The following is a 27,915-nucleotide window of genomic DNA, read 5'->3' on the forward strand; positions in this document are numbered from 1 at the left end:
GACAGGTTCGCTAAAAACCTTTATTGTTGCTTAGAAAACAATAGCCGGGAAATCCAAACTGGATACACAGAGAGTTAACCATTATGCAACTGTTTAATGGAAGGAGGAGGGAGGCAGATAATTCTCCCAAGGGCAGAGAGCCAACTGAAAATGAACAGATGTTATTTGAAATTCTGGACAATACTGATCCAGGAAGGATTGAGAAATGTTAGGGTTCACACATCAACATGGGGTGCAATTAACTTCCAGTGAACGCGTTGCTGGAAGTCTACAGACCTGCTTGTTTCACCTGTTACCTCTCCTTCAGCAGTCCCTAAATCATGAATTTCTCTTTCATTATCTGGTCACAATTGTTTCTTCTTTAATAATATTGTTGGCTGCTTGCTCTAGCTTTCCCGCAGCCTTACTGTATGGGGACTGTCCTTACTAAATTCAAATTCCTTTCCTGTTGCTCCAAACAAATCACATTTCACTACTTTTAGCAGCCCTTCCCTTTCTCACAGACTGCCCTTTTTTCACATCTGTTATTCTTTTCCTCATCACTCCTGCCCTCTCCATCTATCCTTCTCCCAGCTTTCCTGCATTTCAACATTCATAGGGTGACAGAGTCAGAGTAACACAGCATAGAAACAGGCCCTTCAGCCCAACTTATCTGTACTGACCACAAAACTCTCCTTGGAAGTCCCGATTACCTGTGCTCGGCCCACAGCCCTGCAAGTCCCAACTCCTTCATATGCATATTCAAATGGCCCTTTAAGTGGCATTACCTCCATCACTTCCTCTGGTAGCCCATTCCAGGTAGCCATTGCCCTACATATAAAGAAGTTACCTCTCAGATCTCGATCTCTTCCCTCCTGTATCAGTGGCCTTTAGCTTTGGACTCCCTGGCCCTGGTGAGGAGCCTATGCCCTTCCACCTTATCCATACCCCCGAAGTTCTGTGAGGTCACCTCTCATTTTCCTGCATCTCCGTTGGGATCATGCCCAACATCTCCGTGTAACTCAGACCCTCTTGTCCAGGCAGCCTCCTCGTATGTATCTACTGCACTCTCTCCAGCTGACAGTTTTTCCCACCATCCACTCCTTATTTCTAATGGCCTCATCAAATGATCTTCCAAGAATGTCCTCTCTAGGCATTGCTGTTATGTCTTCCCTTGTCAAAAAGACAATCCCCCCCCCCCACAGTCATGTTCCTCTGTCAGACCTAAAGCATTGGGATCCCAAGGCATTCAGCTGCCAGTCCTGCCATGTTTCTGTTATGGCCACAATATACCAGTCCCCAGGGGCAATCCACACCCTCACCTGTTAAGCTACATGTACTGAAATAGATTCATTTTAAAACGATGGTCCTACCTGCGTTTTCACCGTAAACATGACTGATCTGAATGCCAACCTTGCACGCTTTGCTTGCTGCACTGTCCTCCCATTGACTCTGCTCCCTCCTTCTCCACCCCCTGCCCACCTAGTTTAAACCCTCCCTGGTGTTCAAATCAAACTTCCCTGCAAGGAGATCGGTTCAAATGCAATCCATCCCTCCTGCTTAATTCGCTTCTACCCCGGAAAGGATCCCCATAACCTCAGGACCCGAGTCCCTGCCCCCTTAACCTGCTCTTCACCTCTGGCTTCACCAGCACAAGGCCCCAGGAGATCATTACCCTCGAGGTCCTGCATTTTAATTTCATACCTAACTCACAGTACTCATTCTGCAGGATCCCACCCCTTCTTCTACCCATGTTATTTGTACCAACATATGCCCAACCTCTGGCTTTCTCCCTCCCCCTCGAGAACTTTCTGCAGCTACTCCCACACATCCTAGGTATCACAGTTAGAGTGGACCTCCATAACAAAGTGCGCTGTTTATGTCCTGATGCACCATCAATAACACTCGGAGAAGGGAGGCGACCGATAGGCTTTTATTAGCCGCAAGAGACCACCACACAACATCCTGGAGACTGAGGGAGGAGCAGTGCCTCCAATCGCCTTTATTAAGGGGTCTGTGGGAGGAGCCACAGGAGCAGTCAGCGTGTCCAGACAGGTATCTGTAGTTCACCGCATGTCCATATTTACATTATCCTCTTCTGGATTTTGTGTCCAGCTGCTGGAAAATTTCCCCGCTAGGATATGGTTGTATATTGCAGCAGTCCACGTGTTTATATTCAAATGAAGGTCACTCGTACTGAACTACCCAACAGATGAGTCATCAGCTAATCCTGAGGCATCAATTGGGGAATGTCTTGATGATCTCCATGATTGGTTCTCTACAGACTGGGCATGCCAATTTCCTGCTGAGCAGCTTCTTCCCACAGCCATAGCACAGACACATGTGTCCACATTTGTATATAACAGAGTCCACTGGGTATGAGAAACAAATCACGCAGTCTTCATCCATGGGTTTGGAGCTCTGGGGGTTGTAATTTGCTAGTACCTCAGTAAAGCTGGGCTTGCGTTCAGAATGGCCTGCAAACAAAGTTTAAATTAATTATGAGATAAGTACACAATGCCTCTTCTGAAGCACCCCCCACCCCCCCCCCCACCACCGAGGCAAATACATACCAGTAACGGATAAGGGGAGCACCGTACCGTAACAGGGTGGCCTGGTGGCGCAGAGGTTAGCAAAATGCTATTAAAACGGTAAGATCGGGGTTCAATTCCTGCCACTCTCTGTAAGGAGTTTGTATGTTCTCCCCATGACCTCACAGCTTTCCTCCAGGTGCTCCGGTTTCCTCCCAAATCTCAAGGGCGTACGGTTGGAATTATGGGCATGCTATGTTTGAGCCGGAAGCTCGGCGACACTTCCGGGTGGGGTGCCCTGCACAATCCTGGCCGATTTGATTTGTAGCAGGCGACACATTTCGGTGTAGGTTTCAATACACATGCAATAAATAAAGCTAATCTTTAAAGAGATTACACATACTGGAAAAATGATGCAAGAAAATAATCGCTGGGAAATAATATTTTTGTGCTTTCTATTCATGCCAAGTTGGCAAAGTTTGAAATAATATCTTTAAGGTTTGTGTAATTGTCCCAATAAATAGTTCAAATGCATGAAACAAGAGATGATTTGCATTTCAGGAATTATGGGAAAAAAAGAAAATGCATCAACATCTAAAAGATTATGAACAGATATTTCATGTATTTAGAATTTTTAAGTTAATATGGATTTGGATTAATAATAGTTCCATTCAATTCCACTACAAAACTACAAGGAGATATTTAAACTAGTGAAATGGTGTAAGCTAATACGTTCAGAATTACAGGTCAATGTGAGGGAGAAATACTCAATGCTTCATATTAAAGACCCATCATCGGAACAGGAAAGGCAAGACAAAAAGCACGTTTTAACTTGCAGAGGGAGGAACAGACAAAGGAAATTCCTGTTGCACATGCCAAGAATTATTGTAACTCCTGTCTGAGCAAGGATCTTGGCCTGCTGTAATTTACCACAACTCTACAATGGATGCTATCTCACTGGCTCTTCACTCTGCTTTGGAGCAACTGGACAACAGCAATACATACATCAGGCTATTGTCTATCGATTAAAGCTCAGCATTCAACAGTATTATCCCCTCAGTACTAACCAAAAAGCTTCATAAACTGGGCCTCTGTACCTCCCATGCAACTAAGGTGAAAATAAATCCGAAGGGTTTCTACAGTTATATTAATAGCAAAAGGATAGTGAGGGATAAAATTGGCCCCTTAGAGAATCAGAGTGGACAGCTATGTGTGGAGCCGAAAGAGATGGGGGAGATTTTGAACAATTTCTTTTCTTCGGTATTCACTAAGGAAAAGGATATTGAATTGTGTAAGGTAAGGGAAACAAGTAGGGAAGTTATGGAAACTATAACAATTAAAGAGGAGGAAGTACTGGCGCTTTTAAGGAATATAAAAATGGATAAATCTCCGAGTCCTGACAGGATATTCCCTAGGACCTTGAGGGAAGTTGGTGTAGAAATAGCAGGGGCTCTGACAGAAATATTTCAAATGTCATTAGAAACAGGGATGGTGCCGGAGGATTGGCATATTGCTCATGTGGTTCCATTGTTTAAGGAGGGTTCTAAGAGTAAACCTAGCATAGGCCTGTCAGTTTGACGTCAGTGGTGGGTAAATTAATGGAAAGTATTCTTAGAGATGGTATATATAATTATCTGGATAGACAGGGTCTGATTAGGAATAGTCAGCATGGATTTGTGCATGGAAGGTCATGTTTGACAAATCTTATTGAATTTTTTGAAGAGATTACGAGGAAAGTTGACAAGGGTAAAGCAGTGGATGTTGTCTATATGGACCTCAGTAAGGCCTTTGACAAGGTTCCGCATGGAAGGTAAGTTAGGAAGGTTCAATCGTTAGGTATTAATATTGAAGTAGTAAAATGGATTCAACAGTGGCTGGATGGGAGATGCCAGAGAGTAGTGGTGGATAACTGTTTGTCAGGTTGGAGGCCGGTGACTAGTGGTGTGCCTCAGGGATCTGTACTGGGTCCAGTGTTGTTTGTCATATATATTAATGATCTGGATGATGGGGTGGTAAATTAGATTAGTAAGTATGCAGATGATACTAAGGTAGGAGGCGTTGTGGATAATGAAGTAGGTTTTCAAAGCTTGCAGAGAGATTTAGGCCAGTTATAAGAGTGGGCTGAACGATAGCAGATGGAGTTTAATGCTGATAAGTGTGAGGTGCTACATTTTGGTAAGAATAATCCAAATATGACATATATGGTAAATGGTAGGGCATTGAAGAATGCAGTAGAACAGAGTGATCTAGGAATAATGGTGCATAGTTCCCTGAAGGTGGAATCTCATGTGGATAGGGTGGTGAAGAAAGCTTTTGGTATGCTGGCCTTTATAAATCAGAGCATTGAGTATAGGAGATGGGATGTAATGTCAAAATTGTACAAGGCATTGGTAAGGCCGAATTTGGGGTATTGTGTACAGTTCTGGTCACAGAATTATAGGAAAGATATCAATAAAATAGAGGGAGTACAGAGAAGATTTACTAGAACGTTACCTGGGTTTCAGCACCTAAGTTACAGGGAAAGGTTGAACAAGTTAGGTCTTTATTCTTTGGAGCGTAGAAGGTTGAGGGGGGACTTGATAGAGGTATTTAAAATAATGAGAGGGATAGATCGAGTTGACGTGGATAGGCTTTTTCCATTGAGAGTAGGGGAGATTCAAACAAGAGGACATGATTTGAGAGTTAGGGGGCAAAAGTTTAAGAGTAACACGAGGGGGAATTTCTTTACTCAGAGAGTGGTAGCTGTGTGGAACGAGCTTCCAGTAGAAGTGGTAGAGGCAGGTTCGGTATTGTCATTTAAAGTAAATTTGGATAGGTATATGGACAGGAAAGGAATGGAGGGTTATGGGCTGAGTGCGGGCCAGTAGGACTAGGTGAGTGTAAGCGTCGGCATGGACTAGAAGGGCCGAGGGCCTATTTCCGTGCTGTAATTGTTATATGGTTACATAGATCCTTGACTTACTAACCCGGAGACTATAGTCAGCGCAGACGGGTAATAACATCTCCTTGCTGACAATCAACAGAAATGCACCTCAAGAATGCTCTGTCCCTAACTGCAGGCATTAATGATGAGGGTCCGGCAGCCTGAGGTGGCTCTGGAAATGGAGCTGAGGTTTTGGCTGACGATCTGGCACGTTGCTCCATAAGACACTTGTCAATTTGCAGGTCCAGAGTGATGAGGCTTTCAAGGTTAGTGGCATATCCCGGGTAGACAGCTCACCTTTCAAGCACTCCGAGAGGTCGTGATGCATTTCCAGTTTAAGGTGGCGCTACTGAAGTTGTGTGACTGCTCACTGGTAGATCAGAAGGCAAGAAATATGACTAAAACCACCTCTTTTCTGAAGTAAATTGTGGTCAGCTGTCATCACAAGCAATGAAGAAGCAAGGGAAGGTGAAGCTGATTCGAAGGATGGGCCACGTGGGAGCATCGCAAAGCCAGAACGCAACAACGTGTTCGAGACAGGGCCGCAGACGGAATTATTATCGCTGTCGCTGCTGGAGTGAACAATATGGAGAGGAGTCGATGCAGAGGAGTTTCTCTGTGCAGTGGTTCTGGTCTTTCTTCTTTTCAAACTAGGTTCTTTGTGTTTCTTGCTTTTCGCTGTGTAATCCAGCACCGAGCGTGAGCCTCGACACGGATGAAGTACCCAATATGCTGTCCGCCTTCCACTTCCCGGATGGTCATGCACCTCCACAGTGACTTCCTCATATTTATTGCATATGTATTGTCCCAGTTAGTGGCAGCCCATGTCAGAGCTCACCCAGTCAAGAGAGAAATAATCTTGGCTCAGTCCACACAATACAGAGGAGGCTGGAGCTCGAAGTGTAAGACACACTGGGACAGGAGGTTGCGGCATCAGGTTAGGGAATCTGTCGAAGCATTCCGGCACCAGAATCCAGGACTTAGAGGTTGACTATCATGGGTTTGCTGTATCGAGACAGAGGGTTGGAAGACGGTGTCAAGCAGATGATCAATGGCTTCCTGCTGCTTCTGATCGTGTGCTCATGTCAACGGCTGAGTTCCTTTGGGCAAGCAGACGCTGCTGGGTCAATTGAAGGTTCACGCATCCCGACAGGTGGTTTGACCCAAAAGCACAGCAGTGGAGATGATTCAGCAATGGACAATAACTTTAAATATAGACCGCAAAAATGACAAGCTACGAGAGGGGCTGCAAAATGAAGGACAGCAGATACTAAACACCACATCCAACAATATAACCAAAGGCTAAGAGCAAATGAGTGAGGCTGGCTGGTTCGATGGGTGAACAAGGATTGCAGATGAGAGCTGGGTTTAAATAGGCTGTAGGTGACGAATTGGAAATGAGTGGCAGGTGACTCCTGTTAGCTGGGCAGAGATGGGGAGGAGCCTGCATGTGTAGTTTGACAGATTCTGATTCTGTAATAAGCTGTAGAATAAAGTTGTCAAGGGAAAGGTCACTAAAAATGGTCTGGGACGAGAGGGGTTAGGAGCAGAATTATGAGGAAGTAGAGGCACAGTTGTGATCTGTGTCAACTTGCTAGAGGATAAGCCACATTAAAGGAAAGAGGAAGATGCTTAAGGATGGGAAAGATTAATCTTCAGAACATCTACAATATAACCTGGAGACATGGAACTATAACAGAAAGCAGGGTGGCAGCAGATGCCGTTAAAGGAACTGTGGAAGAATGTCAGCTCATTGAGGATATTGGTCACTAACCTATCCACTGCATTGAGAAGTGAAGAAAGGGAGAGTCAAATATGGATCACGAGAAAGTGGGAACATGGTGGAATTGGGAAACAGAAAATAGTATTCTGCTGAGATTAGGGCTGCGCTGACCTATGGTAGAAGGAACTTCAGTCATAGTCTCAAATTGTTCTCAGTAAGACCAACTAAAAAAAAGCAACCCCCCTCCCAGCCCCAATCTCCTGCCTTCTCCCCAATCCGTCATGCCCTGACCAGTCAAGAACCTATCAGCCTCTGCCTTAATAATACCAACTGACTTGGCCTCCATAGCCGCCTATGCCAACAAATACCACAGATTCATCACTGTATGGTAAAGAAATTCCTCCTCATCTCCATTCTAAAAGGACACCCCTCTATTCTGAGGCTGTGTCCTCTGGTCTTAGACCTCCCCACCATAGGGAATGTATTCCCACATTCAGTCTATCGAGGCCTTTCAATATTTGATAGTTTTCAATGAGGTGACCCCTCATTCTTCTGAGTACAGGCCCAGAGCCACCAAACGCTCTTCATATGACAAGCCATTCGATCTCAGCATCATTTCCGTGAACCTCCTTTGAACCCTCTCCAATGTCAACACATCCTTTCTTAGATAAGGGAATCAACCCTCCATCATCTGGTCCCACTTATCACTGACAGCCTCTAACACACACCTTCCCCTCACCTTGTATTGCTATGTACTGGTAATTTTTCCCTTCTCCTCTCAATGCTGATTCTAAGTTTTGACCAAAAATGTTGATTTACCCCTTTTGCCTCCATAGATGCTGATTGAGTCATTATAGTCTGTTTTCTCATAACTCCCTCCCTCACACCCTTCCATGGGTATTGATAGTGACGTTCTGTACGATAGTATACTATAGATATGCGGTTTGCTGAAAACCCGTTCAGATCCTGGTGTGAGTCTTACTGTGGGGCACCTGAATATGGCACGTTGACCACTATAGCTGAATTCCTTGGCCGGCATTTCCTCCCGCATTCAAAGCAATCAGTTTAAGCCAATGGCTAGCAACTTGCGCAGGGTAATTTTTTCTTCCCTGTCTAGAGACCTAGGGCCACATCTTCTGGTCTGCCCGAGATGATGTAACTGAGCAAACACCAGCTATTAAGTTTGGACCCTTTTATTTTATATAGCTATTCTATATTCTAATGTACACTGTGCTTTTCATTGAGGCCATCAGCAAAGTAAAATCATATAATCCAAACAAAATACTCCCATAGGATACAATACAAAGTGAAATAATTTCAGCATTTCTTCTTTAAAATTCCCATTAATCCCTTACCTTCGATTTGAATTCCTTGAGTCCTGCCATATACATCTATCATCACCCACAATGGGTGAGCTACCAACAATCCGTCCATAAGAAGATGCACCCTTCCTCCATTTATACTATACAGGAAAAAGCCTTGTATGTTTATCCAGAAAGTAATAACAGTTCCCTCTCGTATATCATCCTCTCGTAATGCTTTGGCCCAGAACCCATAAACATTTTCTAGATCTGGGCAGATGAACCTTGGAAGAGCACTGGAAACCATGAGGGAAGGGTCGAATAGGGTGCAGCCTAGTCGCAATGCACCGTTCCATTTGACATCCATCTTTGTGATCTTCACTCTCACTTTCTCCTCGAGGTTCACGGGTCGGTTGGTGAAGGTGATGCCATTGCAGAATCCAGCGTTTCTCCATGCGCACTGATTGGATGAATCCAGCTTTATCTGGGACCCCTTGCAGTACGGATGGAAGAACAGGGGATCACGTGAGGGATTTGGTTTCCGACAACGCTTCTTCTTCCTTTTACAAATAGCCCTCTGGTTATTTCTTTGCTCTTGTTCTGCAAAAGAACCAATGAAAAATCTGTAGTTAATCCTGAGCAATAGCTTGATGTGCTGATTATTTTGTAGATGCAATTGGGATACAAGTGCAAAATGCCACTGAAGTAAAACAGAAAATACTAGAAATCTTCAACAGGTCTGCAATACCCTTCACAGTAAGAGAAAATAGAAGACAGGGAGGCCCTATTTCCTTAGCATTTTTGAAGAGAGAAATGAAGTGAATGTTTCAAGACAATAATTGTTTATTAGAACTGCAGGAGAATATTTCCAGTTTTTTTAAGTTTGCTTAATATTGTGCTTTATGTCCTTCTATTGAACATTTACCACTTGGAAGCAATATATCAACACTGGCACTAATCCATCTTTGGAATATTAGAAGTTATGACACCAGTGTAGCATTTAACAATACCAAGTGAGATGTGAATGGCTTGGTAAGAAGTCAATTAGAACGACCATTTAGATTGCAGATTTAACATTAATAAATCTGACAACATTGTCTCTTTGTTGGCTTTAGTATTTTGATCCTGAACCTACATTTGGATATGTGAACCAGGGTCAGGGTTTTGGTATAGAATAAGCAAATAAATTTTCTAAATCAGATAATAATATTTATCTTTCATTGATGAATTGAACTAATCGTGTTTACCGGAAGGTGTGAAAGTTTAGCTGTTAGGACGAATGTGATATTTTGCTGTTGTATGCATTGACACACAGTATGCTCCTAATAACTGGGTACATTTGTGAAACTGCGAGCCAAAGTAAAGAGTGGAACCAGGTAGAAGTGGTGAAGGGTGCATTCTGAAAGCAGGAAGTGATTAACAACCCTTAGCGCGGTGAACTGTGATGAGGCTACAATTGAACCGAACAGCATGAGTAAGACAATCCATATTCTACTGCAGCAAGGCGCTAGCCTCCGAGAAAAGGGATAAAAGAGGGAAATGTTATTGTTGGCACGCTTTGTCAGACTAGAGTCAACAGAGCACAAGGACAGAGCAATCCCCAGGAGAGGTTCTGAGCAGTAACCGTGACAAGCTCAGATGCATTGCCACTGACTTTATTAAGTACATCTTTGTATACATAAGACATAGGTATGTATAGGTGTACATCTTTAAAGAGTGGGTGGAGGAAAACTGGAATGAGCAATCACAAAGCCATCGATGTGCGGAAGCCGTTCAGCTCCTTGGAACTCTTCCACTACTCATTTGAACATGATCTGTACATCAGTTCCTTCCCACAGCTAACTAGATTATTCCTTGGTCCCTTTATTCAACAAACATCTATTGATGCTATTGGAAGTTCTAGCCATCACAGCTTTCCACCAATATTATCACCAAAATTTTATATGTCACATCTCTTCTAGAAGGTCTGATTCAAATACTATCACCTCTGAGCCTATTGGTTTCCCTGTGGATAATTCCAGCATTTAGTTAATTTTATCATTAAAACTTGGTTCTTATAATTTACGCTTCAGTCTTCAATAATCAGGAGAATATACTCCATGTTTGTGCAACATTTCATCGTAATGTATTCACTTAATTCTTTATGGGAATAAGAACCAACAATCAGTCCTGACACTGTACCTATTTAATTATGAAAAGAGCAGATGAGATGAACTAGAAACAAGCAGTGCTTTGTTTTGCCAATGTACTCAAGGACACATGGCAAAGCTTACTAGATCTGCCTTCTCACTCTCTGGATATACGGCCTACAGAAGACACCACTTCAGCAAGGCCTTTGACAAGGTCTCGCATGGGAGGTTGGTCAAGAAATTTCAGTCGCTTGGCACTCAGGATGAGGTAGTAAATTGGATTAGACATTAGGCAGGAGATGCCAGAGAGCAGTAGTAGATGGTTGGCCATGTGCCAAGGTGGGAGGTCTGTTGTTGTTTATCATCTATGTCAACGATCTGAATGATCATGTGGTAAACTGGATCAGCAGATTTGTGGATTGAGGGTGTAGTGGACAACGAGGAAGGCTATCAAAGACTGCAACAGGACCTGGACCAGCTGGAAAAATGGGCTGAAAAATGGTATATGGAATTTAATGCAGACAAGTGTGAGATGGTGCAGTTTAGGAGGATGAATCAGGGTAGGAATTATGTACATGCTGAGTGGTAGGGCATTAAGAAGTGTGGTAGAACAGGGGGATCTGGGATCCATAATTGCTTGAAAGTGGTGTCACAAGTAGACAGGGTCAGAAAGAGAGCGTTTGGCACATTGGTCTTCATAAATCAAAATACCGAGTACAGGCGTTAGGATGTTATGTTGAAGTTGTGTAAGATGTTGGTGAGGCTTAATTTGGGTTAATGTGTGCAGTTCTGATCACCTACTTACAGGAAAGATATCAATATGATTGAAAGTGTGCAAGCAAAAAATTACAAGGAAGTAGCCAAGTCTTGAGGACTTGAGTTATAGGAAAAGGTTGAATAGGTTAAGACTTTATTCCATATAATGTAAGAGATTTGACAGAGGTATACAAAATTATAGGGGATATAGATAGGGTAAATGTAAAGCAGGCTTTTTCCACTGAGGTTGGATGAGGCTAGAACTGGAGGGCCTGGGTTAAGGGTGAAAAGTGCTTAAGGGGAATTTGAGGGTGAACTTCTTCACTCAAAGAGTGATGAGAGTGTGGGATGAGCTGCTGGCAGAAGTCATGAATGCAGGTTCGATTTCAACAGGTAAGAGAAATTTGGATATCAAGAGTTATGGTCCGGGTGCAGGTCGATGAGATTAGTAATGGTTCAACATAGACTAGATGGACTGAAGGGCCTGTTTCTGTGCTCTTGTGTACTATGACTCTATGATTCTATGACTTAAATAGAGTGAAGTGAGCATCTGGAGAATTTGTGTGTTCTGCAGTCATGTTTTCATTGAGTCACCACCATTAAATCTGGCCACACTTTATAAAGGAAGTTAGCCATATATCTGCAGTCAAACGTAGAAGACCCTGACCCTCCTTGTTTCACAGGAGCAAGGTGACTCAGAGGTGCAGGAGGTTCAGCTTCCTTCCACGTGAACACACTCTAACATTCTGTTGTCTGCCACATTTGACTGTTGGCATGAATCCAGGTGTGTTCATCCAGAAAGCTGACTGAACATTCCCCCTGGTTTCACTGGAATAACCAGGCAGAGGCTCAGTTAGCAGATACACTGCACTGTGTTAAACTGAGCCCTACATTCCAAGGTTCAATTACTCATCTATCCTGAATTAGTTAAGTCAAGGCATCAAATTAATCCACTCAGATAATGAACAAATATAGACAAGCATTAGAGTTGCTAAATCTGGCTGAATCTAAATTTAAATTTAATTAAATAAATTTATAAATTAATTAAATAAATTAATTTAAATAAAATTAAATTTAAATCTAAATCTAAATCTAAATCTAAATTCCTGAAGATTTTATGAAAACGTGTCACGTATGATGCATCAGTAGCATTATACTGTTGGCTTTTTAACCTGTGTGTTAATTCACCTTGTTATTTGTTCATTTATTTCTGGTAATATCACTTCATATGCTGTGTGTGTGAGTTACATGTGCATCTCGTTCCAGAGGAACATTGTGTCGTTTGGCCACATACATAAACTGAACTTGAACGTCTGTCAACTTCACTGTCTGGTCCAGCAGTCGTTAGAATGCATGTAAAAACAAATTCAAATGAAATTTTAAAATGTTTCTTTTTCCTTTTACCTCACAGGTCAATGATTTTGCTCACACAAGGTTCGGGAAGTTAAGGATCAGTTCCAAAGGACTCCAGACCACTGGCAGTTTGAGTAATATGTCTGCAGTAGCATATTCCACGTGTAGTGAGCCCTGGTGGAATTGCTGATATGTTTCCTTTATGTGCTTAACAACCTTATTTTTTTTTGGTTACAGATTTTTTGTTGCCCTAGCAGGGCGTTGCTTACAGTGTTAAGGCTTGTCCTGAGCTTGTCTTTCCCAATTTGAGACGTCACTTAGTTTTGGCGTCCCTCTTCCATGGTGCATCCAAGTCACGGATTATTCTAAACTAATTGGAGCTTTAAGTTTTTTGACTTTATGTGTAGAGGCTGAAAAGTCATAATAATATTGGATGAGCCTGATGTTCACCACTTGAATAGTTGGAACCAACAACTGACTTTACATCTTCTTATGGAAGCTCACTGCGGTATAGTTTTTATGCTTCAGGGAGAGGGTGGAATTGAAACTGTTACCTGGTGTGGCTGAAACCTGCGGCTCGATGTAATTGTAGTGAGGAGGAGGTTGTTAGAACACCCACTACACTATCTAGTTTAGGTTTCGGTGCTGACACTTTACAACTTGAGTAGACTTCAAAGAAGCATTTTGCTCCAGCGGTAAAGTTTCAAACCTTCCTCAAAAAGCAAAAAAAAATCAAAACATTGATTTATGGCAATCTTAAATGAAAGCAGAATTGTGAATAGTCACCTGATCAGGCAACACTGTGACTAGAGTCTGTACCTACTTCACCGGTTGACCAACCAGAACACCAACAGAAATAACTCCCATTGTTCAGAGGCCTCAGGAGTTACAGCTTACTCTCCACCTTTACCAAAAACAGTACAATGTCTGCTTCAAAATACAACAAGGCACATAAGTGCAGGAACATCACTTATTGCCTAAAGAATAATCTCACGGATCTCAAGGAAAGTGCTTCTGTGTCCTATTTTCTCATGTCTCCAAAAAAACGAATTACATTAAAAACAGGTATTTTTGTATAATAGTGTGTAAGAGTTTCTGTTTGCGCAGGCTTTATTTACATCTGAGAAAGATCTCAGTCCTGCTCCTCCTTCATCACCGCTTAGTTCTGACAGTGGGAGGTGTACTACCTGGAAATTATAGTTCAATGCCTTAATCCCTCACAGGAACTGAACACAGACACACAACAGGCTGAACTGAAGAAAAGCATTCAGGCTCTCCCTAATTGGTTCTGCAGTAATGTATGCACCTGGTTGCATAATTGCATCTACACATTTTATATTTCTCTAATGATATAGAATTAGTGTGGATTGGCATCATGTTCAGCACAGACATGATGGGCCAAAGGGCCTGCTCTCATACTGTAATGCTCTGTGTTCTATGAAGTGCTGTATTGAAGAGTGAAGAACTGGAGATTTAGGATCTGAGAGCTGTCCAGTCAATTCCAGGTGGTGTGTAACCTAGTTTTTTGTCAATATTATTTATAACTGACTAGAGTCATAAACCATTTCAATATCTCATGTTGTTAGATCATATATGTCAAACTCAAGGCCCGCGGTGGAATTATCTTTGGCCCGCGAGATAATATCTAATTACTATTAAAGCTGGCCCCAGTAATCGAAGCGCCTATGGCGTATGATATGGCTAATGCTGAGTTTATTCAGGTACCAGGTTTTCAGGGTTTTTAGTGTTTATTCGGCAGTCTTGCTCGGCAGTCTTCTTCATAAGAAACGGAATTTGTAAAGTGAAACACTTTGTAGTTATAGCAGCGACTGAGACACATGAGAGCAGGCTGAAAAAACGGAGGCAACGAAAGCTGCGTTCGCACGCGTCCGACTGATCCGGCCCGCATGAAGCTGCATTTTGCTCAATCCGGCCCGTGACCTAAAATGAGTTTGACACCCCTGTGTTAGATACTCAAATTGCAGTCATGTGACACCAGGATTTACAGTAAAGCTAGTAACTGCTTTGAACCACTCTGACTTTCATAGGCCGTCATGCTCATTCCACCACACAGGAGGCATTTTTTTGGGTGACTGCTAAACAGGTATTTCCAGAGAGTAACATGCTCCACAGATTTGTGTGATTGGGCCATTCGTTACTTCAGAGTTTCACTTGTTCGAAACTTCCATGCTGGGCCATGGCAATGGCTAGACTAGCACCTTGCTGCCTGTTGCCTCCTCTAGCTGAGGTAATCCAATGGACAGCTAGGAAATTCCAAGGCCGCCCTCCTAAACGGGAGATCAAGGGTTCATATTATTCTGAGAGATGAGACAAAAAGCCATCTCATTCATTCTAAATGTAATACTGAAAGTGCAAACAAACATTACAGCAGTTCAGTGTGCAGAATCAGTGTCCTCGGGTTCCCCAAACAACCCCGTTCACTCCCTCTGCTCATGTTGTCAGTAATTATGTTATTAGTAATAATATTATTCAGCTAGGACTACAACATTCTTGCTTTTTCATGTTCAAAGTACAAAGCTCCCTTTCAAGCACACTGAACACACGGAGGAATTAAATAAATATCAACCCTATGCTCTTCCATGATACTAGGAGTGCAGCAGGCAGCGTTCACAGTTCCAGCAACCCAGATTTAATCTTGAATTTTGGTTCTGTCTGTAAGGAGTTTGCCTGCTCCCAACAGCCAGGTCTGTACTTCCCTCGTGTGCCCTGGCTTCCTCCCGCACGTTGTTCAGCTGATTACCCCTTGTGCAGGTGTCTGGTTGGATAGTTTGTGGGGAGTTAACCACATCTGAGAGAGAATGGGAGAGTGGGATGCATGGGACTACTCTAAAAACTGGCATAGACTACATGAGACAAATGGCCTCCTTCACTATAGTAACAGAACATGAATGCACAACTTTCCAGTAAAATGATCCTGTTAATGCCAGCTTTAACTCAGAGGTGGCATCATCCCTGGAGTAGATAAGCTAGTCAGGTATTGCACTGAGTAAGTTCTATGTTAGGGTAGACAGCCAAAATCTTTCTCCCAAGGTAGAAACATCAAACATTAGAGATCATAGCTTTAAGCAAGAGGAGAAACAGCAAGCGTTTTTTTTTAATGCAGAGGGATGGGAGCCTGAAATGTCCCGCCAGGAGTGGTAATGGAAGTAAACATGACAGCGGCATTCAAAGAGCTTTTGGATAGACACCTGAATAGGAGCATAAGGACGGTATGCAGAGGGTTTGGTTGAATTTGACATCTCCTCTCACCCTGTGACGTGATGACACGCAAACCCGGATGGCCTGATTGCAGGCACAATCCAAGCTCAGAACGGAGTCAAGGAAGGCCAGTCCTCTTCTTCCTCACTGCAATATTGCAGCTCACTCCCAACATTCTCCCCATCTGCAGGACGGCACCAGTCCAGAGCTAAAGTCACCCAAAACCCTCTGTTACAGAGTTGCAGCTTGCAGACAACGTCTGTGCACGTGCACTCTTGAAGGTATTCAGCTCTTGTATGACAAGCTGGCCTTAAAACTTACAACTAACAAAGTAAAGGCCGTCTACCGAGCTGCCCCTGTTGTGCACACCCACCCCTGACAGCTATGACTGGGAATGAAAACTTGGCGGCACGAATCGCTTTCCATACTGCACAAGCCAATCACCAAACACACAGAAGGCAAACGCCAATTATTATGAAATCCACTGCCAACCCCCCCAACATGGAACAGCCTTTATCTTCTGAGGAAAATAATATTTCAAGACCTGAAATTCAATCGCTATACAAAATTCATGGTTTACTGGGAATCAGTTATCCCTGGACTCCAGTATAGTTCCTAGACAGCCAGACAGGGGGAGTTCCAGGCATGCTGTCTCACTACGTTCCCCCCATATCCACTGGTAAGGTAGGCCAACCTTTCCAAGGCCACCACCACAACACTGAGGCCCCAGGCACATTGACTTGGCTCCAGTGGCTGGGGCAGATCATTCACACACCTAACACCAGATCCCTGCTACAGCCACTCTACTCTGAGTTATGTCACGGAGAGAGATCACCAGCACAGAGCAAATATTTTCAAGTATGGTCTCCAAGGCTCCTTGCAAAAATTTAACTTCCTCTTTGATTTAACAAATCCACGGTCCGTGACCAGTCAGAATGGAGAAGCAGCATTCAGGAAGGTGTATTCACAGAGGTACATCCCGGCCCAGCAAAAGCAGTAAAAGGAACAGATCATCTTCCATGTAATCCACACACCAGCCCTGTCAGGCCACATCTGCCTCGTCAACCACCTCCAAGCCTGTAGAACTGGACTGGGAGCAAGCTAACCTCAATCCTGATGGACTGCCTAAGAAGACCGATTTAGCTGTTCCCACAACATGAACTGTTCTAACCTCACTCAGAGAGTTCACTGATTGGTAGGCATGGATACTGCTGTAAGTTAGGAATCCAGAGACATTGGTGTGGACAACACAAAGGGAATTTTATCCCACATCGTGGTAAACACATCCTTACTACCAATGATTTACTATCCTTATCTCCTTGACGAATTAGAAGATTATATTAATGTCACGGCAATGTAAAACAGGCTTGCCAGGATGGGCTCATAAGATATTAAACTCCTACAGTCCCTTGCAAATGATGAAAGAGGTATCAATGTCTCACATTCAACAGAGAGAAGGGAGGCAACAGTGTAAAGTTAAACCAGAGGGTAGAAACAAACAACACAGATGTTTAAATGAGATCACTGCTGAGTGAAAGCCTGTTAATGTTTAATGGTGGCAGGTGACAGGCAGCTGTTGAAGCCATTAAGGTTTCAGACCACTGAAGCAGCTGACAACAAGGCATTGACCTCACCGGGGAACACAGCCATTCATTAACAGACAACAATAAAACCACACAAAGATTATGGGTAACAATACCCGTCCATTTGATATTTGCTATCAAACATCATAAATAAAATGCTCTAAATATTAACAATGTCATATAAATGTGCAACTTCTCAGAACTCATAAAATGGCAGAACTACTGGAATTTCAAATCAAATCATTATCTACATGTACATATACCATTTAACCTGTAGTCCACTGAACCCTTCTAATCCGTGAAAAGTTGAGCTAGATATCCTTCTTTGAATATTTTCCATTGTCCTGAGTCTATTTGCATCTATTTAGCAATTGTGATTTTTTGGAAAAATAAAAAATAAAATGAGCAACATACTGTATCAATGTCAACAGGAAAGAACTCAGTTTACAAACTGGCATAGCATGTACTGCATTTCCATCCGGAACAGGAGCACCACCTCTGTTGAACTGCCTGTACGGACCCTCCCCATGTTACCGCAGGGCCCTGCTCTGTTTGCAAGTCAGAAATGTGGCTGCAGACTGAACTTCCAGGCAGTAGAGGAAGCCTGCAGCCCTGCAGCAGCCGGCAAATCGACCCCAATCATTCACTCGTACAGTATATCTGATGTGTACTTAAATTGGACATTCATAAGGAGGACCTGTAGTCACCTGTCTCAGGGATTGGCATAAGTAAGTTAAGGTCCATATACACTGCGTACACCAATCCCAAACACTAGTTTTGTCTCCATTTACTATTTTTTTCTACTCACAGCTCTCTCAGTCAACATGCCCACTAGAACTTTCTTTCAGGAAAATAATCAAAGGACCACTCTTAAGCAAACTTATTAAGAAGTTTGCACAGTGGTATCTCTGCTAGAGCTAGGTTGAACCAGGACTTCTGGTGTTGTCCACGCAGAAGGAAGACCCCTTCACAGTTACCACCATCTGATGTATCTCTTTCCTTGGAGATGGTCACTATTATACCCTTGAGACCAACAAGCATGTTCCTCTTTTCCCTGATGAGGGAGATGAGGCTTGTTTCTTCATCAAATTTTAAACTACAGCAGCGATACTGCCTATTCCTGAGGACATGTTGTCTATCAGTTCTCAAAAGGTCCTTCTAACATGATTTATCATTGAGGCTGGCACTGTTAATGTACAGTCAGTGGGATGGAAATAAGGAGACTTGTATTAAAGGCAGAATCATGGTTGTGGAGTTGTTTGTCTGAGAAGACTCTCCCTGCTTTTCTATCCATGATATGTCTTCTCCTCACTTTGTTCGGAGTGGAGTAGGCCTTTGGACATTTGAACTAAAGAATCCAGATGCTGGTGTCAAGAGCCCACCCACACACAGGCTAACAGGCACCTACGTCATACGGTCAGATCCCAACAAGTCCACGCCAACCTTCAGGCACTCGTTCACACTGATCCCGCTTTATTCTCGACACATTCCCGTATTCTACCACTCACTCACTCACACTGGGGGGTAAAGTATAACATCCAATTAACCAGCCAAGTTTTTGTGATGGAGATGGAAATCAGAGTACCCAAAGGAAAACCACATAAGACCATAAGACGTAGGAGTAGATTAAGCCATTCAGCCCATCGAGTCTGCTCCACCATTCCATCATGGCTGATTCATTATCCCATTCTCCTGCCTTCTCCCTATAACCTTTAACACACTGACTAATCAAGAACCTTTCAAGCTTCTCTTTAAATATACTCGATGATTTGGCCTCAATAGCTGTTTGAGGCAATGAATTCCACAGATTCACTAACCCTGGCAAAAGAATTTCCTCCTCATCTCGGCTCTAAATTAATATTATTCTTCTAGTCTGTAGCTATGCCTTCTGCTCCTAGACTCACCCACTATAGGAAAAATCCTCCCTATATCCACTCTATCCAGACTTCTCAATATTCTGTGGATTTAAGTGAGACACACCCTCATTCTTCTGAACACCAGCATGCACAGGCCCAGAGCCATCGAAACCTCCTCGTTGGTTAACCCTTTTCATTTCCAGAATCATTCTTTTGACCCTCCTCTGGACCCTCTTCAATGCTAGCACATCTTTTCTTAGGAAAAAGGGGCACAAAACAGTACTCCAAGTGTGGTCAGACTAATGCCTTATAAAGCCTTACCATTATATCCTTGCTGTCATATTCTAGTCCTCTTGAAGTGAATGCTAATATTGCATTTGCCTCCTTACCACCAGCTCAACCTGCTAGTTAACCATGAGGGAATCCTGCACAAGGACTCCCAATTCCCTTTGCACCTCTGTGTTTTGAATGTTCTCTCATTTAGAAGATTGTCTGCGTTTTTATTCCCTCTACCACAGAGCATGACCGTACACTTCCAACACTGTATTCCATCTCTCACTTCTTTGCCCACTCACCCAATCTGTCCATGCCCTTCTACAGCCTCTCTGCTTCATCAACACAACCTGCTCCTCCAGCTACCTTTGTAACATCTGAAAATTCTGCCACAAAGCCATCAATTCCATCATCCAAATCACTGACACACAATGTAAAAAGCAGCAGTCCTGACCCCTGTGTAACACCACAGTCACCGGCAGCCAATCAGAAACAGCTCCCTTTACTCCCACTCTTAGGCTCCTGCCAGTCAGACAATTTTCTATCCATGCTCATATCTTTCCTGTAATACCTGAATGTATCTTGTTAAGCAGCCTCATTTGTGCAACCTTGTCAAAGGACTTCTGAAAAATCAAGTAAATAGCATCCAGTGACTCTCCTTTGTCTATCCTGCATGTTATTTCCTCAAAGAATTCCACCAGTCAGCAAGGAAACCATGCTGACTTTGACCTATTTTATCATGTGCCTCCAAGTACAACGAAACCTCATCCTTAATAATGGACTCCACTGAAGTTAGGCAACTACACTCGTTTCTGCCCCCTGACTCTCTCAAATTTCTGCCATACTGCTAGTGTCTTCTACAGTGAAGACTGATGCAAAATACTTAAGTTCATCAGCCATTACTTTGTCTCCCATTACTACCTCTCCAGCATCATTTTCCAACAATCCGATATCCACTCTCAGCTCTCTTTTACTCTTTATACATCTGAAAAATCTTTTCACATGCTTTTTTTTAAATTTTATTAGCTAGCTTCCCTTCATATTACATCTTTTCCCTCCTTATGGCCTTTTTAGTTGCCTTGCATTGTTTTGAAAAAGCTTCCCAATCCTCTAAATTCCCATTCAGTTTTGCTGTATTATCTGCCTCTCATTTGCTTTTGTGGTGTATTTGACTTCGCTTGTCAGCCACGGTTGCCTTATCCTCCCTTTAGAATACTCCTTCATCTTTGGGATGTATCTATCCGAATTGTCCGCAGAAACTCCAGCCATTATTATTCTACCATCATCCCTGCTAGTGTCCCCTTCCAACCAACTTCGGCCAGCTCCTTTCTCATGCCTCTGAAATACCCTTTACTCCACTGTAATGCTGAAATATCTGATTTTATCTTCTCCCCCTCAAACTGCCAGGTGAATTCTACCTTCACCATAATCACTGCTTCCTAAGGTTTTGTTTACCTTAAGCTCCCTAATCCAGTTTGGTTCATTCCACAACACTCAATTCCGAATTGCCTTTGCTCTAGCGGGCTCAACGCCAAGCTGCCGAAAGAAAAGCCGTCCCCTAAGCATTCTACAAATTCCCTCTCTTGGGATCCAGCACCATCCTCATTTTCTCAATCTACCTATTTATGGAAATCCCCGCGACTATTGTAGGAGTGCACATGATCGCAGGGAGAACAGAGGTCAGGATCGAACCTGGGTCAATGGAGCTGAGGGGCAGCAGCTCCACCAACCACCCACTACGCTGATCCATCCATAAGCACTACCGACAATGTAGCGGAGCGCAGTGTCCGGTCGCCCTGGACAACCCGTCGGTAGGTGTGGAGTCCCTTCACCACAGTCGATTTCAGTATTTCAAGAAGATTACTCACAGTCGAGGACGATTAGGAAGGGCCTTAATGCGAACGTTACATCCCAAGATCGGGAAGAAACACTAATGACATGAGTAAGATCACTATTACCTTGCTTTCCAGGAGTTTTATGCAAGTTGGTTGCCTTGCTGGCAACGGAAACAAAAATCAGTAAGATAGATAGATAGATAGATAGATACTTTATTCATCCCCATGGGGAAATTCAACTTTTTTCCAATGTCCCATACACTTGTTGTAGCAAAACTAATTACATACAATACTTAACTCAGTAAAAAATATGATATGCATCTAAATCACTATCTCAAAAAGCATTAATAATAGCTTTTAAAAAGTTCTTAAGTCCTGGCGGTTGAATTGTAAAGCCTAATGGCATTGGGGAGTATTGACCTCTTCATCCTGTCTGAGGAGCATTGCATCGATAGTAACCTGTCGCTGAAACTGCTTCTCTGTCTCTGGATGGTGCTATGTAGAGGATGTTCAGAGTTTTCCATAATTGACCGTAGCCTACTCAGCGCCCTTCGCTCAGCTACCGATGTTAAACTCTCCAGTACTTTGCCCACGACAGAGCCCGCCTTCCTTACCAGCTTATTAAGACGTGAGGCGTCCCTCTTCTTAATGATACCAAAATGCACTGATTGAGGGGGAGGCAGTTTGAGAGTCCCGAGTTGAATTGAACAGATCTGATCATCAGAATTAAATAGATATAAAGAACATGTAGTGGGATGTTTTAGTTCAAGCCTTTGGGATTTCTTAGAAAAACTTAACGCTTTACCTGAAGGCAGACTATTGAGAATTCTGCAGGAAGTTGAGTGTCAAATGGAATAGCAAAGACTCCCACTACAGTTCATAAAAGAGCACGCATAAACACAATGAGATCTGACCTGAACCAGCTCTTGAATCCTGAGCCAGTGTGAATCCAACACTCAGAAGCAGTTTCACTCCAAATGATGGAGGGAAGTGAAAGACAGAGGGGGGTTCAAGACAAAATAAGTGCGACACCGTCCAGAATCTCCCATCCTCACGGAACAGGATAAAACCAGCCAACCGTTCTGAACACCTCACCTCCTGACCCTCCCAAGGCTCCCTCCTCCTCCCTCGGCACCTGAGCGGATGGGTGCAGCAGCAACAATCGCCCCTGATGCCTTGTAAATATTAAGTATCAATATACTCAGTTGGTACCAGATCAAATAAATAGTAGCAAATTGTTACGAATTAATAATACATTTCGTACTCATTAATAGACATATCAATTATTGTCGTTCGACACATATAAACTCTTTAGATGCTTTTGATAGGACCTTGGGATGGCAGGACTTTCATATGAAGAAAGACTGGATCGACTAGGTTTATACTCACCGGAATTTAGAAGATTGAGGGGGGATCTTATTGAAACGTATAAAATTCTAAAGGGATTGGACAGTCTAGATGCAGGAAGATTGTTTCCGATGTTGGGGAAGTTCAGAATGAGGGGTCACAGTTTAAGGATAAAGGGGAAGCCTTTTAGGACCGAGATGAGGAAAAACTTCTTCACACAGAGAGTGGTGAATCTGTGGAATTCTCTGCCACAGGAAACAGTTGAGGCCGGTTCATTGGCTATATTTAAGAGGAAGTTAGATATGGCCCTTGTGGCTAAAGGGATCGGGGGTATGGAGAGAAAGCAGGTACAGGGTTCTGAGTTGGATGATCAGCCATGATCATACTGAATGGCGGTGCAGGCTCGGAGGGCCGAATGGCCTACTCCTGCACCTATTTTCTATGTTTCTATGTTAACGCATTCGGGAAGCGTGAGATAAAATTGTATGAGTGCGTCAAGATTGGGAGTTTATACAGTATTAACCGAGTTTTCTTGAATTACCAGTCTCACATTCACAATCCCTACATTCTAACAGATATCGTTCCGTTTTACCTTTGGGTTTTTCCTTGGTCTGGTTACCACCCATCCTGTCCGATACTGAAGCGTCTCCCCTCTGAAAGTATCGATCCTAGCAGCCCTCCGCCACACTGCCTGGGAACTCCGAGAGCAGCAGTGTTTAACCACAGCGAAAGAAGAGGCGGAGCTGAGTACCGAAATCGAAACGGCCCAGTCGCCTGTTGTGCAAACAGGTAAGTCTGCTGTTTTTATGTTCAGTTAATAGGAATATTAGGGCAGGTTAAACCATCTGCAATACACTTTCCGCAGTACCCCCCGTGTCGGACCTACCCGTTTGCCTCTCGGATTTCACTCCAAGAAATATGCTTACTTGTACGAGTTGTTCCAGTTAAAGATCTCCGTCCCATTCCGCCTGACTCAGGCTTTCAGTTACCTCAGCACTTTGTTTGATCTATTAATCACATTTCCACTCCTGATAGCAGTGTTAAGGGAAACCACACTGCGCCTCTGCCAGGTTAAGACTGCTCCGCGGGGATCTCCCACTCCCACCTTGCAACTCCATCATTCAGTCCAGAACTGCTCGAATTTCAGATGCTCCTTTCGAAACCCGTCCACAGCCCCGCTTCTCCCTTAGAACTTCCTGCAAAATTCCCAAACCCTGGGGCATCTCATAGATGTTGCAAATATACCCCCCCACCCCAGCCCACCCCAGAAGTCAAAACGCAGGTATCCCTCCCGAATGATATTAAAAGCAAAAGATCATGAAATCATTCAGTCAGCCAGGTAGCACCCATGGAGACAAAGAAACAGTTAATATTCCAGGTCTGAGAACATCAGAGCCAGCTGTCTCCAACCTGCGAATTTAACTACCTCTCTGTCCACAGATGCTGCCCTGCTGGCCAAGTATTTGCAGCATTTTCCGTTCTTCTTTCAGATTTCTGGCCATCAGCATTTTTATTTTCAATACTGTTTTACAGCAGAATAGTGGGTATGTCCCACGCTGAGGCTGTGCTGTCAACTTGGACCCAGAGGAGGGAAGAATCCCTGGGGGATAGAGGAGATCAGAGTACAGGCACTGGAGGAGGTCACATTGGTGGTGCAGCTTCAGCTAGATTAGAATAAAATCAGGTTGCTGTAGTCTCATACATGGAGAAGGATTCCACTGGACATTGCCTGTACTCAGATGAAATACCCACTGAAGGAAAGACCAAAGGTCAGGAAAAAAAATCATGGAGGTGATGAGAGAGAGGAGATCAGAGAAACATAATTTGGAAATGCCATCCATGCCTTTTAGTTGTACTTTACAGAGAGAAAAAAAATAAACAGAAATGCTTTTACTCTTTGTGGGAAGTGTAGACATAATTTAATGATTCACGTGTAGAATGGAGATTGAGAAGTGATTACTGCCTATTCTCGTAAATAAATTATATTTGCTTACACAGAGAATAAAGTTCCACTTTTGTTATATTTTAGCACATCCCACACTGAAAATATTTTAATGCATATAAAACTTGAGACTTCTGAGGTTGCGGGAGATTTTGTACAAGAACAAGTCTTTGTTTTCTTACAAGAAATAGCAGATGCTGGAACTTTGAAAAGAGTTGGCTAAACAATACAGGTCAGACAGCACGGAGGGAAATGGATAGTCCATGTTTTGGGTTGAGGCCCTGAAGGGTCCACATGAAGGGACTCTCAAAACATAAATCACAGACCCACAGGAATTTTACCTGCAGACTATAACTATCTGTTTAGGTCCAGTTTTACATAAATATTGCTCTTATTTCTTTGCCAAGTACATTAATAGTGATCTTGAAGCATTACTGGATAACTCCTTAACCTTACTACCCTGGGGAAGAAATAGCTTGGAGAGATTTTGTGGAATTCGCTTAAACAAGCTGGAAAGAGAGCTTTCTTGCAGAAGAAGTTTATTCCTGCAGTTCATAAAAGAGGAAAGAAGCCCATGTAAAACCCAGTGAGATCTGTTCTTGAGTCCTGAGCCCCCGGCCTCAGAAATGTGAAGGCAACATTCAGGTGAACAGTCACTCCAGCTGATAGAGGGAAGTGAAAGAAAGAGAGAATTAAGACAGAGTAAATGGGACAAAGAAAACAGGAACATATGAGAATTCAGGAAAGCAATGAAAAGTCAAGAGAGAACGTGAGATGAAAAAGAATGTGGAGAATTTGTTCCCAACACAAAACAGTAATTTGAAAAATGAGGGATGAATTAATTTTGGAGACAACCTGACATTAAAGATTAGATAGGAATAAGACTGAAGAAAAATTGAAAATATATAGTGGATAAGCTACTGGAAAATATAATTCAGATCCCAAAGCAGAAAATGTTTCACTAAAAGATAGCAATTTCAATTGTAAGTAGTCAACTGATAAGTTAATCTAATTTATGTATTTAAATCATGAAGTTGATCTTCAACTGAACGTTCTCCAATTACTGAGGTAAAAGTCCTATTCTAAATTCTCATATGCATGTCATTTGGCAGAGAAAACAAAAGCAGTTAACTTCCCTGGGATTCCTCAGGTGTTTCTCATACCTTCAGAAAGGAGATGCTGAAGTTTACTAAATGAAATGAGAGAGCTACAATTTAGAGATAATGGCAGTTTCCTTTTTAATTATCACTACAAATTTGAACGCAATCATTCGTTTTCAGCTTCTACATACTTGCTTCTGGATCAAGACAACAACTGTAATAAGTGTAGGCTGATAGGGTGGGGAAGGGAGGGAAGTATATCCACAAATTGACACTTGAAGGGCTGTCTCCTGGCTCATTTGGCTTGCCAACCTTCTGCCAGGTAGCAGGGAGTCAGAAAGAATTGGCCAGGCCACTATTCCAACAAGGAGATGGTCCCGATGGAGGCAGAATGAGATGACCCCCAAAGTGAAATGATTGGACTGGGACATCTAAAACAATAGTGGCATCTTGCAGCGTCAGCTAGGACATTAAGTTTAAGTTAAAGTTTAAGTTTAGGAGCCGAGAGGTAATGTTGCAGCTATATAGGACCCTGGTCAGACCCCACTTGCAGTACTGTGCTCAGTTCTGGTCACCTCACTACAGGAAGGATGTGGTAACCATAGAAAGGGTGCAGAGGAGATTTACAAGGATGTTGCCTGGATTGGGGAGCATGCCTTATGAGAATAGATTGAGTGAACTTGTCCGTTTCTCCTTGGAGCAATGGAGGATGAGAGGTAACCTGATAGAGGTGTATAAGATGATGAGAGGCATTGATCATGTGGATAGTCAGAGGCTTTTTCCCAGGGCTGAAATGGTTGCCACAAGAGGGCATAGTTTTAAAGTGCTTGGAAGTAGGTACAGAGGAGATGTCAGGGGTAAGGTCTTTGCGCAGAGAGTGGTGAGTGTGTGGAATGAGCTGCCAGTGACAGTGGTGGAAGCGGATACGATAGGGTCTTTTAAGAGACTTTTGCATAGGTACATGGAGCTTAGAAAAATAGAGGGCTATGAGTAACCCTAGGTAATTTGTAAGGTAAGGACATGTTCCACACAGCTTTGTGGGCCAAAGGGCCTGTATTGTGCTGTAGGTTTTCTATGTTTCTAAGATAAAGGGGGTCAAGCAGAATACACTTGACAAATGAACAGTCAGTCAGATAGACCATTTCAATTTATGCATCTTGGACAGGAGGTAAAAGGGGCTTCATGCTGAGTTGGAGGCATAGAGAAGCAAACTTTGAAACTGGCCACAGCTGAAGAAGTTATGGCTGATGATGACTTGGGATAACACTGGTGAATGTTATTTGCAACTGGTGTCTCCATATCATTATTGTCCTCTTCAAATTATCTTTTAGCCAATTCCTCTCCACTATTCCATGAAATACCTTTTATTTATAGAAAAGTCACATTTCTGGCAACTGATCAATTATTCCTTTAAAATCTATTCATGTATGTACTGCAATTGCAGTGGCTCACGAGGAGTCTAGTTGCTCCACTGTCGATCAGCTGGAAAATATGATCTGTACCCCTGAACTGCTGCTCCTCCTAACCGCTTTCCTGCAAGGACTCCATTCCATTCTCCCTCTTTCTGTGTCTCATTTGTTCTGTTGCTGCCACCTTTCACACTAGTGCTCCTAATATGTCTTGCTTTTCTCTCAAACGACTGTTCACAGAGCAGACGGCTGCATCCTTCCCATTTCCTACTCGTATGCTGTCATTACTCTTCTTCCCAAATAGAACAAGGACAAGGTTTGCTTTTTGACTCGGTTCAAGAGCTAAAATTGGACTTTCAAGTCATACTTAGATAAAGTTTCAGGAGTAAAATGCATGTATGATCAAGGGTGCATTACTACATGAAGCCCAAATGCACATTAAGCTAATTCACTCCATGCCTAAGTCTAGTTGGAGTCTCAAGTCGAGGCAGAGTTGATTAAAGCTGCACACAGTGATTAGGTGACATCTGCTGTTGTGATGCCCAAACCAGACTATCCACTTTGTCTTGACAATGAACAATTCCCTTTGATCCCATCACAGACTCTGTATGCTTAACTGATAAATAGGATTCTTGATTGAATTGGAATTTGTAGGC

The 27,915-nt window shown here is 43.0% G+C and overlaps 1 protein-coding gene and 1 long non-coding RNA gene across 2 annotated transcripts in view; one reads left to right on the plus strand and one right to left on the minus strand.

Annotated features, from left to right (window-relative positions):
- On the minus strand, nt 1–23,678 carry LOC140739466 (E3 ubiquitin-protein ligase NEURL3-like). The gene is made up of 3 exons (XM_073067790.1): nt 23,401–23,678; nt 8,512–9,057; nt 1–2,456 (listed from the first exon to the last, which is right to left on the minus strand). The coding sequence occupies exons 1-3, from the start codon at nt 23,432–23,434 to the stop codon at nt 2,218–2,220; spliced, it is 819 nt and encodes a 272-aa protein (XP_072923891.1). The 5' UTR covers nt 23,435–23,678; the 3' UTR covers nt 1–2,217.
- LOC140739467 (uncharacterized) overlaps nt 23,420–27,915 on the plus strand; it is an 8,942-nt gene continuing 4,446 nt past the window's right edge. Inside the window, exon 1 of the long non-coding RNA XR_012101649.1 lies at nt 23,420–23,597. This is a non-coding gene — a long non-coding RNA (uncharacterized lncRNA). The remainder of the gene's footprint in view (nt 23,598–27,915) is intronic.

Source organism: Hemitrygon akajei, chromosome 15 (assembly GCF_048418815.1).
Source record: "Hemitrygon akajei chromosome 15, sHemAka1.3, whole genome shotgun sequence".
In the NCBI taxonomy this organism is placed as follows: Eukaryota; Metazoa; Chordata; class Chondrichthyes; order Myliobatiformes; family Dasyatidae; genus Hemitrygon; species Hemitrygon akajei.

Bases quoted from the DNA above. Each gene is read 5' to 3' on its own strand.
- LOC140739466 (XM_073067790.1), bottom strand. From the start codon at position 23,434: ATGGGTGGTAACCAGACCAAGGAAAAACCCAAAG. The intron at 9,058-23,400 runs GTAAAACGGAAC...GTTCTTTTGCAG, and splicing joins GACCAAGGAAAAACCCAAAG to AACAAGAGCAAAGAAATAAC. The intron at 2,457-8,511 runs GTAAGGGATTAA...CTTTGTTTGCAG, and splicing joins TCAAGGAATTCAAATCGAAG to GCCATTCTGAACGCAAGCCC.